A 17,045-nucleotide genomic window follows, 5' to 3' on the forward strand; every position below is an offset into this window, starting at 1 on the left:
CTCCTTTGCCAAGATAGTCCATCCACCTGACAGGTATGGCATATTAAGAAGATGATTAAACCTGCATGATCATTACAGTTTCACCTTGTGCTGGGGACAATAAAAGGCCACTCTAAAATGTGCAGTTTTGTCAAACAACACAATGCCACTGATGTCTCAAGTTTGCAGGAACATCCACCAGTGCTGTTGCCAGGGAATTGAATGTATATTTCTCTACCATAAGCTGCCTCGAACATCATTTTAGAGAATTTTTGCAGTATGTCCAACCAGCCTCACAACCACAGACCATGAGTAACCACGCCACCACATCCGGCTTCTTCACTTGTGGGATCGTCTGAGACCAGCAACCCAGACAGCTAATGATACTGGGGGTATGAAACTGAGTGCTTGCACAACCAACCAATAATTTCTGCACAAACTGTCAGAAACAGTCCACGGGTAACTCATCTACATGCTCGTTGTCCACACCAGGGTCTTGACCTGAAGAGTTTGGTGTCGTAAGCGGCTTCAGCTGGCAAATGATCACCTTCGATTGCCGGTGGTGGTGGTCACACCAGATACTGACTGGTTTTCTGATCCACGCCCCTACTTTTTATGGTATCTGTGACCAACAGATGCATATCTGTTTTCCCAGTCATGTGAAATCCATAGATTAGGGCCTAATGAATATAATTCAATTGACCTATTTCCTTATTTGAACTATAATTCAGTAAAATTGTTGCATGTTGTATTTCTATTTTTATTCAGTGTAGTTAAAGTTTGAGATGGATGAAGAAGTGATTGATAAAAAGAATATGGGAATACCGGCAGCTTCATTAAATAGTACCCGCAAAACACCAGTCTCAACGTCAACAGTGAAGAGGCGACTCCGGGATGCTGGGCTTCTAGGCAGAGTTCCTCTGTCCAGTGTCTGTGTTATTTTGCCCATCTTAATATTTTATTTTTATTGGCCAGTCTGAGATATGGCTTTTTCTTTGCAACTCTGCCTAGAAGGCCAGCATCCGGAGTCGCCTCTTCACTGTTGATGTTGAGACTGGTGTTTTGCGCATAATATTTACTCTACTCTATTTACTATCTACTCTAATGTACCTGTCCTCTTGCTCAGTTGTGCACCGGGGCCTCCCACTCCTCTTTCTATTCTGGTTAGAGACAGTTCGCAATGCTCTGGGAGTAGTACACAGCGTTGTACGAGATCTTCAGATTCTTGGCAATTTCTTGTATGGAATAGCCTTCATTGCTCAGAACAAGAAAAGACTGATGAGTTTCAGAAGAAAGTTCTTTGTTTCTGGCCATTTTGAGCCTGTAATCGAACCCACAAATGCTGATGCTCCAGATACTCAACTAGTCTAAAGAATCAACAAAACTGTCCTTCTTTAATCAGCACAACTGTTCTCAGCTGTGCTAACATAATTGTAAAAGGGTTTTCTAATGATCAATTAACCTTTTAAAATTATAAACTTGGATTAGCTAACACAACATGCCATTATAACACAGGAGTGATGGTTGCTGATAATGGGCCTCTGTATGCCTATGTAGATATTCCATAAAAAAATCTGCCATTTCCAGCTACAATAGTCATTTCCAACATTAACATTGCCAACGCTGTATTTCTGATCAATTTGATATTATTTTAATGAACAAAAAGTTAGAAATGTCCTTGTTTTTGAAAGGAAAGCTAAGTGGCCCCAAACTTTTGAACGGTAGTGTAGGTCTACGCCCAGTGTAGTGTATCGGTACATGGACAAATGGGCACAATCAGCTGAGTAAACAGTGGAGAGAATATGTAAAACCATCACTGTATCGTAACAAAGAAAAGTGATGTGACAGCAAGCAGCCCTATCTGATCATATTATTCAATCATAGCAGCCTACTAAATCACCTCAATCACAAATGGAATTTCATATTGAATAAGCTCAGAGTGGCGCAGCGGTCTAAGGCACTGCTAGAGGCATCACTACAGACCCTGGTTCAATCCCGGGCTGTATCACAACTGGGAGTCCCATAGGGCGGTGCACAATTGGCCAGCATCTTTCGGGTTAGGGGAGAGTTTGGCCGGGGTAGGCTGTCATTGTAAATAAGAATTTGTTCTTAACTGACTTGCCCAGTTAAATAAAGGTTCAATAAAAAATATATTAAAACATTCTGAGAGTTGCATTTAACAAAATTCATTAGATGTGAATGCAGCAGGGAATTGGGGAGCAAAACAATAAGAGATGTTTAAAGGGCTCAGATTCCTGGGGTGGAAATGATATGGCCTACACCTCGTCTTCCACTGTATCCAGTTACTCTGGTCTACCTCCTCTACTACCCCCCTCCTACCCCTTTCCTCCTCACAGAGCCCCAGCCAGACTATACCAACAAAATCCTCTTCAAACTAGAGGGGGACTCTGCTGCAGTCTCCTGGCAAAACCTTCATTTTAGGCACGTGTTTCCTGAAAAATAGAGCTTGAATCAGAGTCAGTCCTTTTTCTTCTTTACCTGTTAGGCTGCGATGAGATTTATCCCTGTCAGACATAGTCTCCTTGATGCTCAGGGCTGTGCTCTCCTCCCCTCCTCTCCCCATTGGTGAGTCAGTCAAGAGAGGAGCTTGAACAAAGCATTGAGAGAGAGGAGCTGCTGGGAGAGTGAAAGAACTGATACTCTCACTGACTCCGTCGCCTGGACAACCAGGCACAGAGGAGGGAGGGAAGAGAGAAAGAGAAAGGCAGAAAGGGAGAAAACAAAAAAATGATGATAGACAAGACTTATTAAGCAAATTAAAGATCTCATAAATCTTGTGTAGGAGAGGCTGTGCTGAGGTGCAGTCGCTCTCCCTCGTGCAGCTAGAGTACTATGAAAATAAAACGGATCAACAGAGAAAATTAAGAGAGCATCTGGAGAACAAGTTTGAAATGAAATTGTTCAGCATAGGTTTGCATCCTCAGAAGAGGACCCCATAGGGCTGCACATCCCATCAGTTCATACCTCTACTCATCAAGCTCAGGTAAGGTTCCCCAGCTCTGCCATACACTAAATGTATATTTTGTTTGGATATTACAGATGCTTGAATAATCAAATACACACCACAACAACAACTGAGCATGGCATTATCCTGTCATTCTCTCATTTACTAAGCCAAATAACACAGTCAATAGGTGGCAGCAAAAGGTCAACTCTGCCTGCAGCTTCTGAAGAGCACAGCTGCAGTAAATTGAGCTCTCAGGTGGATAGAGAAGTTTCAGAGACCTCTGAAGAAACCCAGGACCAGGCAAAGATTGCATTGGTTTCGTCTGTTGTCAAACTTCACATGGTATTGCATTTGAATTCTTAGATTGAAGGAAATTTCCCTGTAGATCTCCAGGCAATCATTCTGTCTTTTGCAATCACCCACCATCTCTCACGCAAGTGTAGCAGCAATAGTGAGCTTTCAACTTCAGGTTTACAGTACTTGTATTTGTTGAGGGGGTCATCCATGTATGCAAATATCAAACAAATTACTATCATTAGGTGCAAAAGGAGCATGAGAGCGTGAGGTCTTAACACTTGCACTGTGCTGAACCTTTATATCCTGGGGATATGTGAAGAATAGAGGCATCGCCCTCAGTGATTCTCCTGTAGTGATACTCAGTGCTCATACATAAGCAATGTCTGTTTTTTGGAGTGTTGGGCTGAGATGAATGTCCCTGTATTAAATGGTGTTGCATGCTCTGTGAAATTACACCATGCTGAATCTGTGGGGCAGGAGAAACAGTGTGAAATCCATATTGGATGAGATGGAGGGAGGATGAAACAAGAGGGAAGGAGGGGAGGAAGGAAAGCAGAGGGGAGTGTACTATTTTTAGCTGTTGTCAGTAAGGAAGGTTATGTACCCCCCTTACCCCCACCTTTCGATATGCTTGTACACCCACACACACACACACACACACACACACACACACACACACACACACACACACACACACACACACACACACACACACACACACACACACACACACACACACACACACACACACACACACACACACACACACACACACAGAAAGTAAGAAAGAAAAGCTTTATACGTCTGTTAGTTAGTTGGATGGCATGCTGGGAGTGTTTATAGTATCACATCAGGTCCACATGAGACTAACACAGTTTGCACAGTACCAAGAAAACAGCACACTGCTACACAACTGCAATAGTCACCAACTGACATTCAACCCTGGTCTTTGGTGCTTCACACTCCAAAGTCAACTCAAAAAAATAGCATTTGGTCTGTGGAACAGTTACATATTGAGTTCTTTAGAAAGTTTATTCACATAAGGATATGAGTTGGTATTTTGGTATTTTATTAGGATCCCCATTAGTTGTTGCTAAAGCAGCAGCTACTCTTCCTGGGGGTCACACAAACATAAGACCTGACATAATACATCACATTAATAGACAAGGACAGAACACATTTCTTTTTGATTAGTTGTATCAGGGCAATTGGTATATCACAGCATTGTCAATAATGTAAAAAATTCTCGACCTCATCAAATTAATTTATTTTTGCTGTGGAAAATCTGTAGTTGAAAATAACCTATACATTCTACTGGACAGCAGCTCTACAATATGGGGCTGAAACTAAATGTCAGCCCAAGGAGTGAGTAAGACTAGAAGGATAAAGAGTTCCCGAATCATGCTGATTGAAACAGATGGGAGAATGCTTTTGTTGTCCATAAAGCCAGTCTTCACCAAGTTCCCTTCTATTTTTATTCCCCACCTGCACAGTCTAAATTGACTCCCTCCGCTCTCAAGCACTGAGAATAAATAGAAAAGTTGAACGATTCTCTCAGCTTGTCAACACATTCCTCATTCTTGGTTCAGCACTGGGAGCGTTACCCTGCAGTTGAGGCTTCTCTCATAATTAATGTACATTAGATATCGTATGGTTGGCAAAGCGGCGCAGCTGAATTCATTAACAGGGGAAAATGATGTGTCCCAGGAGCCTGTCAGAGACAGATTACTGTAGGAGGCATGGCAGTAATCTGCCTGTTGGTGGAGGGAGCCAGGGAGGGTCTACTTTACACTATGTCTGTGTAACGGTGCACTCAACCAGCAAACGACCATTAACATGAAATGCACAACGTTGCTTTAATAGCATAACAGTCTTTGATGAGTGGTGTAAGTATGAGGGGCCAGCATGGTGTCTCACGACAACTGATCAGAAATTCCAGGGATGTGGAGACAAACAAGGCAGTTATGGAAATGTACAGAGCTAGCGGATTTAGACTGCCTTGAATATCAAACAGCACAAAGCTGCCTTTTATCACACAGGAGATCATCATTTGTTGATGGGTGACTGTTGCAGCCTAAGGTCCTCCATTCCCCTCCCTTCCCCCCTTTCTCTCCCTCCCTTCCTCTCTCTTCTATACCCTCTTCTTCTCCCCTCCCAACGGACTGATCTTGTGTCTAATAAATTTGTCCTCTGAAGGGGTTGCAGACCCAGATGTTTTCCCAGTGCAGACAGATGTTCAACTGCTCTGTTCTCTCAGTGAACGCGAACATTGATGTCCAACTGTGTCTTGAACAATGGCATGGCATTGGGTGGGCTCTATTTATTTAAAAAATGTTTTATTTCATATTTTTCTTTCATTAATATTTTTATTTTACCTTTATTTAACTAGGAAGGTCAGTTAAGAACAAATTATTATTTACAATGATGGCCTACCCCGGCCAAACCCGGACGATGGTGAGCCAATTGTGCGCCGCCCTATGGGACTCCCAAACACGGCCAGATGTGATACAGCCTGGATTCGAATCAGGAACTGTAGTGATGCCTCTTGCACTGAGATGCAGTGCCTTAGACAGCTGCACCACTCAGGAGCCCATTGTCATGGTGATCTCCTTGAATATAGTGTATTTGTGGCTATGTGCAATTGCAGCTGCAAATCTGAATAGATAGCCTACTACGGCTGATAACAGCTAATTACACAAATTATCATAATGCCTATCTTGGTTCTTGATCAATGGCCATAGGTTTACTTAACCACCAAATGAACAGTCGATCCAAATACACTTACCTTATCGGAAATGTAAATATTCAAGACCCAGGCTGAAGACAGATGCTCCCGCTCTTTTGGCCTCCCTTGCCCCACCTAGATGACCCTTGAGCTCTATTTTAAAGATAGTCGATGACTTGCCAATTTTCCTTTAACACGACTATTTCCACTTGAATACCAAGTCACTGCATTATCTTGTGTTTGCAGCGGAGTGAGAAGAGGAAGGAACAATAGTTTGACACGATCAGGCAGAAGCTGTCTATCACCAGGCATAAAACACCTAACATATTCCACACCTCTATCTTACATTCCACACCTCTCTCCCCTGTCAGTAATTAGACAAGTGAGATGATTTAATTTGCTGCAGATCAGCCGAACCCAAGTCGACTGCTGATATGGACAAGGACACCACCGAGCACTCAAGGGGAGATGGTTTTCGCACACACTGAAGGAAGGAGTGAGAGGAATCAAATTGCAGCCAGTACTCTCTCTAAGCCACCAGCCACAATTCAGCATCTTAAATGGTGGGCTTAGCAGACCATATACTGCTTTGGGCCCTTGAGACAAGGTCCATCTTCTTCCTAAATTCTCCCCTTTACTTTTCTGTGAGCTGAATAGGAACCCTGTGTGTCTTGGCTGTTGAGGGACATATTTAATTGTTGTGCCCTTGTTGCCTGTGTACTGCAGAATATCCTGAAACCACTATTATGTTTGCTCTGTAAATCACCTATAGTTTAGGTCTATGTCTTCATGTCCAAGGACAGAAGAGGATTTACATTAGGAAAGTGAGTGATGATGAAGTACTCTGTGTGTTTGACAGGCGCTGCCATGGACTTAGAAGACGAGCCGTTGTTATTCCAGAGCAGCTGGGATGCTGAGGAGGAAGAGGAGCAGGACGAGGAAGATGGGGAGTCAGATACACAGATTAATGGGGGGAGCAGCACCACTGGAGGCAGCATAGTGTGGGGGGCGGTGGGCTGGGTCTACACACAGCCCTGGGTGAGTGGGGTGGTCCTGGGAGTTGGAGTCTTTCTTCCCTGTGCCCTCTCTGCCTACATGTTCCTATACTGCCCCCCATTGGACATAGACCTTTCCTACAGTGCCTTTGAGGTTCACAGCCACTTCTCCGCTGAGCGGTTTGATGCACTCACCATTGCCATAAAGACTCAGTTGGGGTCCTGGGACAGACGCAGGCGTGACGTGGACCACTATGACTTCACTGCTCTACAGGAGCTGCTGTTGGACAGACTGGGTAGGCAGGGAGATGAAGCATCCAACTGGACATCACATGGGGGGCTGAATTCGAAATCTCTGAAAAACCACACGTTCAAAAGAGTAGTTATGCAACAGAGAGGAGTTGCCCTGAGTCAGCAAGAGACTGAGAGGCATATAGAGGCAAGGGCTGGTAAAGCAAAGATAAGAGAGGAGGATAAAAATACAACTAACTTAGGAAAACCTGAGAGCCATGAGTCCAAAGGGGAAGAGGGCGACAGAGACAGTGAGAGATCTCGCACTAGGATGCGCAGGTTTGCTCCCAACTACTCATACCTGCAGAGCCAAGCCCTGTGGAGGATGGAGCTGGTGTTTGTAGCTCAGGGTGGGGGGGACAACAACATCTTTACCCCAGAGCGTCTCCGCACCATCCACCACATAGAGCACCTGCTCATGCAGCACCCCCAGTTCCACCAGTTCTGTTGGAAGCCTCTGGAGGTCCTGAGAGACCTACCCTTGGGCCCCTCCTACTGCTCCCCTCCAAGCTCCCTCCTCTCCTACCTCTTCCCCAGTGAACGGGGAGGCAGGATCTACTATGATGGCATGGGACCTGACCTGGCTGACATCCATGGTGAGTCTGAGGTTCATAAAACTTGGCATTACTGTAGGTACAGTCCAGTGGTGATCAGTGCCGTTTAAGATCCGCAAAGACATTTGTTTTTTCTTCATGGGTATGGCCTTATTTCTATTACAGCATATTGGATGACTGTCATTCATATTCCATTCACCCAGTTCAATGTAACTGTGATAGGTTTAATCTACTACATGATACTCTACTTTTCCCTATATCCATCATGAGGTAGCTACAACCTAGCCTATGTATGAAAGTTTACAATGTAGATGCACACAGGTCGAGCTGATATACAGTAGGGTGCAATCATTAGTCCAACAGTTTCTATTGGACAAATTCAGGTCTGTTTATCCCCGTTTTGTTCCGCTTGCTTCCATTTAAGAAACGTTTTTCGGCAGAATAAATACACCCCTGATCATGTGTAAACATAGTTCACTTTGATAGCAGCCACGTTGTATTCCTTCATGCATCTATGCGCTTTCCTTCTCTCCCCTTGTCCCTTTGCTTGTGGACTTCAATGCACAACACATAAGCTGTATGTGACCAGGCAAAAACACCTTTCTAAGCCAAACCATATCATAACCACTACACACAGTCTACATCGTTATCTCCATATTAGATAAAGCAACATCATAGTCAGCATAGCTAATAGAACTAACATGTTAGTTAACCCGCTACAATCATGTAGTAACGTTACAGTGTACAGTCAGTAAGCAGTTACACCGGCAGGCCCCAGTGAGAGTAAATTAGTCAAACCAAAAGCTTACCTTGACTTGGAAGATTTCCAGTGTTGTGTTGGGATAGTCATAGCCAGCTAGCTAACATAGCATCCCTCTGTCTGAGCAGGGTAGGCAAAACTAAATAACAGTAGGCAAAACTAAATAACATTAGCTGCATTAGCTAGCTAAGTAAGTGAAACTGAAATTGAAAAATGGCACTTTCTCTCTCTCTCGCTTCTCCATTTTGGGAAGAAATGTATTTGTTCAAAACTGTTCAACTATTGTCTTTCTCTCTCTTTGAGTTAACTACTAACCACAAAAATTCAGTCATCAGTCACCCAAGTCATAGACTGTTCTCTCTGCTACCGCACGGCAAGCGCTACCGAAGCTCCAAGTCTAGGCCCAAAAGGCTCCTTAGCAGCTTCTATCCCCAAGCCATAAGACTGCTGAACAATTAATCAAATGGCCACCCGGACTATTTACATCGACCCCCCTCCTTTTTTTACGCCGCTGCTACTAACTGCATATTATCTATGCATAGTAAATTTACCTTTACCTACACGCACATTACCTCAGTAGTGGTACCCCCTTTATATAGCCTCGTTATTGTTATTTTATTGTATCACTTTTTATTTTATTTTTTACTTCATTTATTGAACTGCATTGTTGGTTAAGGGCTTGTACGCAAGCATACGGTTGTATTATGTGACAAATAACATTTTATTAGATTTTATCCACTGCAGTGTTAGCTAGCTGTACCTTATGCTTTCAGCACTAGATTAATTCTCTGATCCTTTGATTGGGTGGACAACATGTCAGTTCATGCTGTAAGAGCTCTTATAGAGCTCTGATAGTAATTATGAAAACGTCCTCCAACCTATGTAAGTTTATTGAAGGGGGTGAGAACCATGAGCCTCCTAGGTTTTGTATTGAAGTCAATCTACCCAGAGGAGGACGGAATTGAGCTGTCCTCCAGCTACAATATGGTGCTACCCCAGAGAGTGCTGTTGAGGCTACTGTAGACCTTAATTGCAAAATAGTGTTTTAATACATTATTTGGTGATGTGATTATATTTAGTACAGTTTTATCTAAAAACACAAACTTTTTTTTATGTTTTACGATTTTTATTATCACAGAGGATGGTCCTCCCTTTCCTCTGAGGAGCCTCCACTGGTATAGTCACTGCTCTGCATGATTAAGTAGGGAGCTTGTCCTTCATTTTATTTTGGGAGGTCAATTGAAACATCAGAGGGATCTGGCAGTGACTACAACTTTGATCTTCACTTGTGTTTCTCTTCCCAGGTGCTCTGAGTCTAGCGATTACCCACCCACAGTTCTACTGGTATGTGGATGAGAGTCTGGCCCCTGACCGGCTCTCCTCCTCTCTTCTGCGCAGTGAGATCCAATTCGGAGCTCCGCTGCCCTCATACTACTCCCTCCAGGACCGGCCTGAGGAGCAGAGGCAGCGCTTCAGGAACTTTGTGGTTCAGTACGCTGACATCCTGGCTCAGCAGTCCACCAGGTGGGCTATGGCTTATAAACTCTAAAAAACAAAAGAGCCATCAATATTGAGATTAACTGATGTTGTTCTTCATTTACCCCAAGACTTGACTTTGTAAATATTGTCTCCGCTTTCCAGACCAATTGAAATTAAGCACATCAAAAGAGTACCTCCTTTCATGACACCCACACATTATTCTTCCATTCCCTCTCTGACTACGAACGTCTCTGGGTTTGTGTGATGCCAGCCAGGTGAAGGTGCTGTATGGGGGCACAGAGCTGTTTGATAACGAGGTGAGACAGACCTTCCACAGAGACATGTTGCTGGCGCTGATCAGTGGGGGCTGCATCACTCTACTGGTCTATGTCCTCACCTCCTTCTCAGGTAATTTCCCATGCACTCTCTCACCTGCATTGGATATTACATGCATGTTATTCTAACATTTCCTATACTTATTTTGCTGTCATACATAGTATCTGATAAAAGCTAGCATAAGTATCTTATTCTTAGAATGTTGATACCACATGAACATGAGGTCTCCCACCCAGTCTATTTGGTGCATCTCTACAGTGTTCCTGACATTCTTTGGGCTCACTAGCATTGGTCTGAGCTGCCAGGTGGCTCTCTTCCTCTACCATGTGGTCTTTGGGGTGAGATACCTTGGCATCCTCAATGGAGTTGCAGCCTTTGTGATCATTGGTATTGGTTAGTGACAATATTAAAATATACTCTAGAATTTCTCTCATGGTCAAACTGGTTGAGAAACAAACAACATCTGTTACAGGTAACATGCCGCTCTTTACTCTGTTTCCCCTCTTACTGTTCTCCAGGTGTGGATGATGTGTTTGTGTTCATCAGTACCTTCAGACAGGCTTCCCACTTGGTCCACCCAGTGCAGAGGATGATGTACACGGTGAAAACTGCTGGCCGAGCCACCTTTCTCACCTCCTTCACCACCGCAGCTGCCTACGCTGCTAACACCTTCTCACAGGTACTCAGAAATATTGTCAGGCCATATCGCATAATCCTTCCAAAGGGAATGGATAGCTCTGAGGTCATACTGTCTGTATACAGTATGTATCAATATGAAAAGTACAATGTAAATGTATTGTGATATTGAGGTCTTTTACCCTTACAAACAGATTCCGGCAGTGCATGACTTTGGCCTGTTCATGGCCCTCATTGTCAGCTGCTGCTGGCTCTGGGTGTCCATCCTCATGCCCGCTGCCCTGTGTATCTGGACCCAGTGTGTTGACCCCCAGGAGAACACCTGTCTCAAGTGGTGTGATTCCATCTTTCCTCCTTTTTTTTGCTAGAGAACAGAGTTCCTACAGTTGTGCTGCTTGCCTTTTCATTCTGTTTTCCTACTGTGAACAAAGTGAGGATCTAAAGCTGCATCTCTCTGATGCACTTTATTTTAAAGGTGGAAAGCACTTACAGGACTGTCAGTTAGTCACAGTCCTTTGTCAGATGAGGATGAAGATGTGGCACTCCTGTCGGTGGAGATGGAGCCAGGTGAGATTCTGATCTGGACAGAGCTGCACAAATGAATGGCAGGAGAATGAAAGGTACTAGAGTCCTGACACTATTCATCCCCCCTCTCTGTCTCATCCTGTCCCATCTAGGCTCCTGTGACACTGATGTAGATGCAGCCATTTTGTCCCTGTCAGTGGAGACCTCGCTCTCACCCCCAGGGCGGGGGACTGCAGGCGTGGTCAGCGCTAACCTTCAGTGGGCTCTGAGGCACTGGGTGGCAGAGCCAGCCGTGGAGAAACGCAAAGTCATTCTAGGTAAGGGCTCTGTCTGTCTGCAGGGGCTGGGAAAATCACATCTCATGATGCCCATATGCCTTTTTCAACTTAAGTGTTTTGCATTGCCTATCCCTTGCTCTTCCTCACAGAAAAGCAATGTAATCTAATGCCTCTCCCCTCAGTGATCTACCCCATCTGACCTGGCTCTCTCACAGGCCAGTCTTTGTCTTGCTGCCCATAGGCATCTACATCCTGGTCCTGCTGCTGTCTGCTGGGTGCTGCTGCCTCCTGCGGCCGGCTACTCATGCCCCGTTACTATTTCGCCCAGACACCAACCTCCAGACTCTACTGGGACTGAGGAACAACCTCAGTGCCCAGGGCATCTCTTGCCACATGTGCTCTGGTGAGATGTCGCCATCAATCTGTGTGATGGAACCCAGATGGGTGTAAAGTAAACCGATTCCACTACTTTAAATCCAAATTAACTTTAAACCCAGGTCCTGCAACTGTCTGGCTGTAAATGTCTTCATATGACATGCTATAATTCATTTTAAACTGGGATATTAATTTACAGTTGACTCCTGATAAGAACTGACTCAATGACATTTTTCTTCCTACGGATATTTGCATGCTCGAGTTCAGTGCCCACATTCACAACACTCCCAGGCCATTGCATGTATCAGGATATTAAGGTCAGCTGAGCATTTGGCTTTGATTTGAAGTGTTGAATCGAAGTGTCATATTTCCTGCAGGTCTGTTCATGGAGAAACCACATCTTCTGCACAGCCCTACCCATACAACCCCCTCCATGCCTGGGTTTCACGCTCAGCAACATACACAGAGCCCTTCAAACTCAACTCTACAAAGCCCAATCACACCAAGCATATCCTCCATCACAACAGGTACTGGATAAAATGGTATTATATATCCAAAGAGGATTCACATGAATATATCCGTGGCAATGTTCTGGCAATGTTTTAATGTGTGCCTCTATTTCTCTACTGCTGCCACTCACTGTATCCTTTCATGGCAGGGCCTCTGTTGACAGTGTATGTCTCTAAGCTGGATGTGGGTGCTTCTATCACTCTGTACCGCTTCTCTCTGAATACCAGCGTGCCATCGCCCTGGAAAAGCCTCAGTGCCGGGCATGGAGAAGTTCCATCCTTTCAGGTTAGGAGACCCACAAATATAAACACACTATTTCTGGGTTATGATCTAATATCTCACCTTTGATAACCAACTCCATCATATACTTAGTATAGCTTCTGGTGTCTCTAAACAGGCATACAGTGGACCTCACAGCAACTTCAGCACCCACATGACTGTGTGTGTGTCCCGTGTGTACCACCCCCACCCTCGCTGGATGATCACTTCCCAGTCATGTGATCCGCGCCACGGCTGGAGGTCAGAGTTCAGCTTCTATGTGGCATCGGCTGAGCAGCAGCACAGCAGGTAAGAGGAATGATGAGGGACAGATGATGGCTGAATAGTGAATTAGTCAATCAGTCAAGCTTTTTGTGGGCAAGTTGTTGACAGAGCTCCTTGTGCCTCCCAGGAGGTTGTACTTTGCCCAGCACAAGCTGAGTCCTCATCCCAGCCGAGTGTGTGCAGAACCACCTGGCTGTGTGATCAGCTCCGGGCCTGACGGACCCACAAAGGGCTCTTTCTACATTCCACTGCCCACAGGTAAGAGGGAGAGCACCTGGAGTCAGAAGACATCAGAACTGAATAAATGCTCTGCATTGGTTTAATTAATGTTTGCCTATGAATGTGAGGGAGTTACTTTTTTCCTCATTTGTACCTTATTTCAAAGATTCCACCTCAACCAAAAGGTCCAAGACTTCTGGTTTTAACCCCTGTAGTGGTGGTGGCTGTGGCCAGCCAGCAGTCCGTCCTCTGGTTGACACTGGTGCGATGGTGTTTGTGGTTTTTGGAATACTTGGAGTCAACCGCACCCAACGAACAGACAACCACGTCATTGGGGACATGGTGAGAGGCCAACTGCATGACAATAACGATATAAGGTGTAATTCAATAATCAATACTGTTTTAGTGGTATTGATTTGTTCTAAAATGATCTCCAAAGGGCAGTGTGATATTGGATCCAAACTTCGATATCTTCCAAGAGATTGGACACCTCTGCCAAATCTGTAAAGCTATCAGTGCTAATAAACAGCTTGTGAAGCCGGGAGGAGCCCAGTGTCTACCGTCAGGTACCAACTGCACAGACACAGTCTAACAAATATAACCGCACACATAAACCATGTTTGATAGGAGTTACATGTATTCTCTCTCTCTCTCCCCCTTAGGCAACAAGCTTTCTTCTATCCTGCCCTTACTCAACCCAGACTGCCACTCCCTCCCTGAGCCCAACCTTCTGCCAGGCCAGCTGTCCCATGGGGTTGTGGGGACGCATGGTGGCAGAGTAAGCTGGCTCTCCATGGCCTTTGAGTCTGTGAGTACAACGGTTGTCTGTGGTGTATACTACCACCTCTAATGTAATGTTAATGTTGTAGCCCAGTCCAGATCTGTGCCAGAAACTGAGCCCATGTATTTTTCATCTGTCTGTTCCCAAGACCACCTACAAGGGGAAATCCTCTTTCCAGACACACTCAGACTTCCTCCAATGGGAGACCTTCCTACAAGAGCAGCTCTCGACTCTCCCAGAGTCCTCTGCTCTACGGAGAGGTTTCCAGACCTGTGAGCACTGGAAGCAGATCTTTATGGAAATCATAGGCAAGTGGAGAGGCCGGAGGACACAGTTGTTCCATACCTAAGGCACAATCAATAAATGTTTCATTTTTATGTATCTAAAAGATTATTTCAGTCCTTCTGGGAATGTAACCTTCCTGTGCTGACTGACTACCTCCTCTGTGGGTTTTCTGTAGGTGTCGAGAGCGCCCTCTGCAGTCTGCTCCTGTCCCTGGCCATCTGTGTGGCAGCTGTGTCTGTTTTCACTGCCCATCCGCTTCTGCTACTGCCAATACTCCTCACCATCCTGGGTAAGACACTGCTGATCCAACCTTTGTCATCAGATAGGCCCATTATACATAGACTGCAGAGAAAAGTCTCCAATAATAAGATATGATGCAGTATTGATATGAAGTGTTATTGGGAATAATGTAAGAGGAAGTCATTAACTGTTGTACTGTACATACTGTATTTTCTGTGGTTTTAGCCTTGGGAGGGTTAGGGGTCATCTGTCTGTCAGTGTGCAACATTGAGCTCCTGACCAAATACAGGGGTCATCTGTCTGGTGGTGGCCATCATGTACTGGCTGGGCTGGGAGTTGGGGGCCGTGGAGGCCATCTCTCTGTCCATCCTTGTGGGCTCCTCAGTGGACTACTGCCTGCACCTGGTGGAGGGCTACCTGCTAGCTGGGGAGACCATACCAGCCACATCAGGACACACTATGGTACATACAACACATAATCTGATAATCATCTATAACTGGCATAGAGGTATTGAATTCACTCCTTTATATATTCTACTGTAAGAGAGTAAAACTATGTAAATTAAGGATTTGCCTCGACAATATTCAGTTTACCTAAAAAGGTCCATTGCAGCCGTTTTTATCTCAATATCAAATAATTTCTGGATAACAATTTAGTACCTCACTGTGATTATTTTATTACAATTTTCATTGAAAACAAACAACAATAGCTTCTAAGCAAAGAGCAAAGAGCAATTTCTCAAGCAAGAATTTTTCTAGGACTATCTGGGAGTGGTCTGAGTAGGGAGGGGAAAACTGAAAATGTGCTGTTATTGGCAGAGGTTTGGAAGTGTTTCTTATTGGTCTATTGACTAATTTACATCACCAGGCAGGCCAAAAATCTCCAACCCTCCAACACAGGCTGTCTTTTCAAACTGCTCTTACACTAAAGGGGCATTATCATCATTTTCACAGTATTATTCCAACCTCATAGTTTGGAATTATATAAACACAGAAAAGTCACATTTTTGACTCCACAGGGCCTTTAAAAGTCATCATATTTAATGAAATAAGCCTGAGGGAAATAATGCATAAAGAGAAAAGACTCATTCTATCAATCTGTTTTTCATTCTCAGAGCCTGTCAGCTAAAAGGCAGAGAAGGTCCCTAGATGCAGTAAACCACGTGGGAGTTGCCATTGTGTCCAGTGCTGTCACCACCGTGATCTCCACAGTCCCTCTCTTTTTCTGTGTCATCGTGCCTTTTGCTAAGTTTGGCCAGATTGTGGCCATTAACACAGCAGTGTCCATCTTGTTTACCCTGACTGTGACTGCAGCCATGTTGGCCACCATGGGCCCTGCCAACTTCAACAGGCCTCCTGGTGCCGTGCTGAAGGCCAGCCTGGCAGTACTGGGCACCACAGCCTTTGGCGCTGCCCTGTGCTGGGCAGGAGGGCAACTAGGACCAGTCACCTGGCACACAGCAGTCACCATGTGACCCCACAAACATAACACAACTACTACTGTCACTGTTACCTCTGTAAGCAGAACCAAAAGGCTCGGTCTAAACATCAGTGTAGTATTGTTCTATAAATGCAGGTGGAAGGTTTCAGATGTACGTAAAAGCATCTTGTGGAAGTAGATATTTCTTTGTGTGGATGATTTAAAGTTTAATCATTTTTTCCCAAAAGAACAGAACATAGTCTGTTGAGAATAGGTAGTCTGCAGGACATGCTTTGGTTTCTGTGGATGCAGCCTACTGCTGAAAGGAGATGACACAATGGTAACGAAATACTGGTTGAGTCCACATTGATCTATTGTCCACGTTATTCTGTTCCTGACAGTAAAATCACTGACTGTTCTCTGACCTGCTGTTGTTAGCACTGACCTCATCTCTGGCAGTTTGAAACCACACTTTGAGATCCAAAAAGACAGGTATTGTACCATAAAGAAATGCAAGCCAGAATGTGTCATGCACTCCCTTATTCCAGTGATATCACTCATATCACATCCCACTGGGTACATACCTCAGTTCAATGTCTAGTTTTGATTTACATTTGGTTGAATTGTCAACTAACATGAATTCACAACCTGGACTTAGGGGTAGATGTCACATAGTACAGGTAAATCCAGGACACTGCAATTAGTATGATATGTTTCTTATGGTATGTACTAATTTGTGGATCTCCATCATCCATTTTGTATGATATGTTACAAATGATAATTAATATGATATATTATGAATTGCAATTCGTACAATATGTCAAAAAAAAATATATATAAAAATGTATG

At 44.4% G+C, this 17,045-nt stretch overlaps 1 protein-coding gene across 1 annotated transcript; it reads left to right on the plus strand.

The window, feature by feature from the left end:
* Window positions 1–2,756: 2,756 nt before the first annotated feature.
* LOC139389772 (dispatched RND transporter family member 3) lies at window positions 2,757–16,844 on the plus strand. The gene is made up of 22 exons (XM_071136715.1): window positions 2,757–2,983; window positions 6,829–7,851; window positions 9,874–10,093; window positions 10,320–10,456; window positions 10,643–10,777; window positions 10,903–11,063; window positions 11,215–11,354; window positions 11,496–11,587; window positions 11,698–11,862; window positions 12,065–12,226; window positions 12,576–12,725; window positions 12,857–12,993; window positions 13,106–13,275; window positions 13,379–13,509; window positions 13,637–13,812; window positions 13,910–14,036; window positions 14,133–14,278; window positions 14,400–14,559; window positions 14,712–14,825; window positions 15,066–15,238; window positions 15,892–16,359; window positions 16,396–16,844. Exons 2-21 carry the CDS (start codon window positions 6,837–6,839, stop codon window positions 16,249–16,251), a joined length of 4,071 nt encoding a protein of 1,356 aa, XP_070992816.1. The 5' UTR covers window positions 2,757–2,983; window positions 6,829–6,836; the 3' UTR covers window positions 16,252–16,359; window positions 16,396–16,844.
* The last annotated feature ends 201 nt before the right edge of the window (window positions 16,845–17,045 follow it).

The sequence above is a fragment of the Oncorhynchus clarkii genome, chromosome 30, assembly GCF_045791955.1.
Source record: "Oncorhynchus clarkii lewisi isolate Uvic-CL-2024 chromosome 30, UVic_Ocla_1.0, whole genome shotgun sequence".
NCBI lineage: Eukaryota > Metazoa > Chordata > Actinopteri > Salmoniformes > Salmonidae > Oncorhynchus > Oncorhynchus clarkii.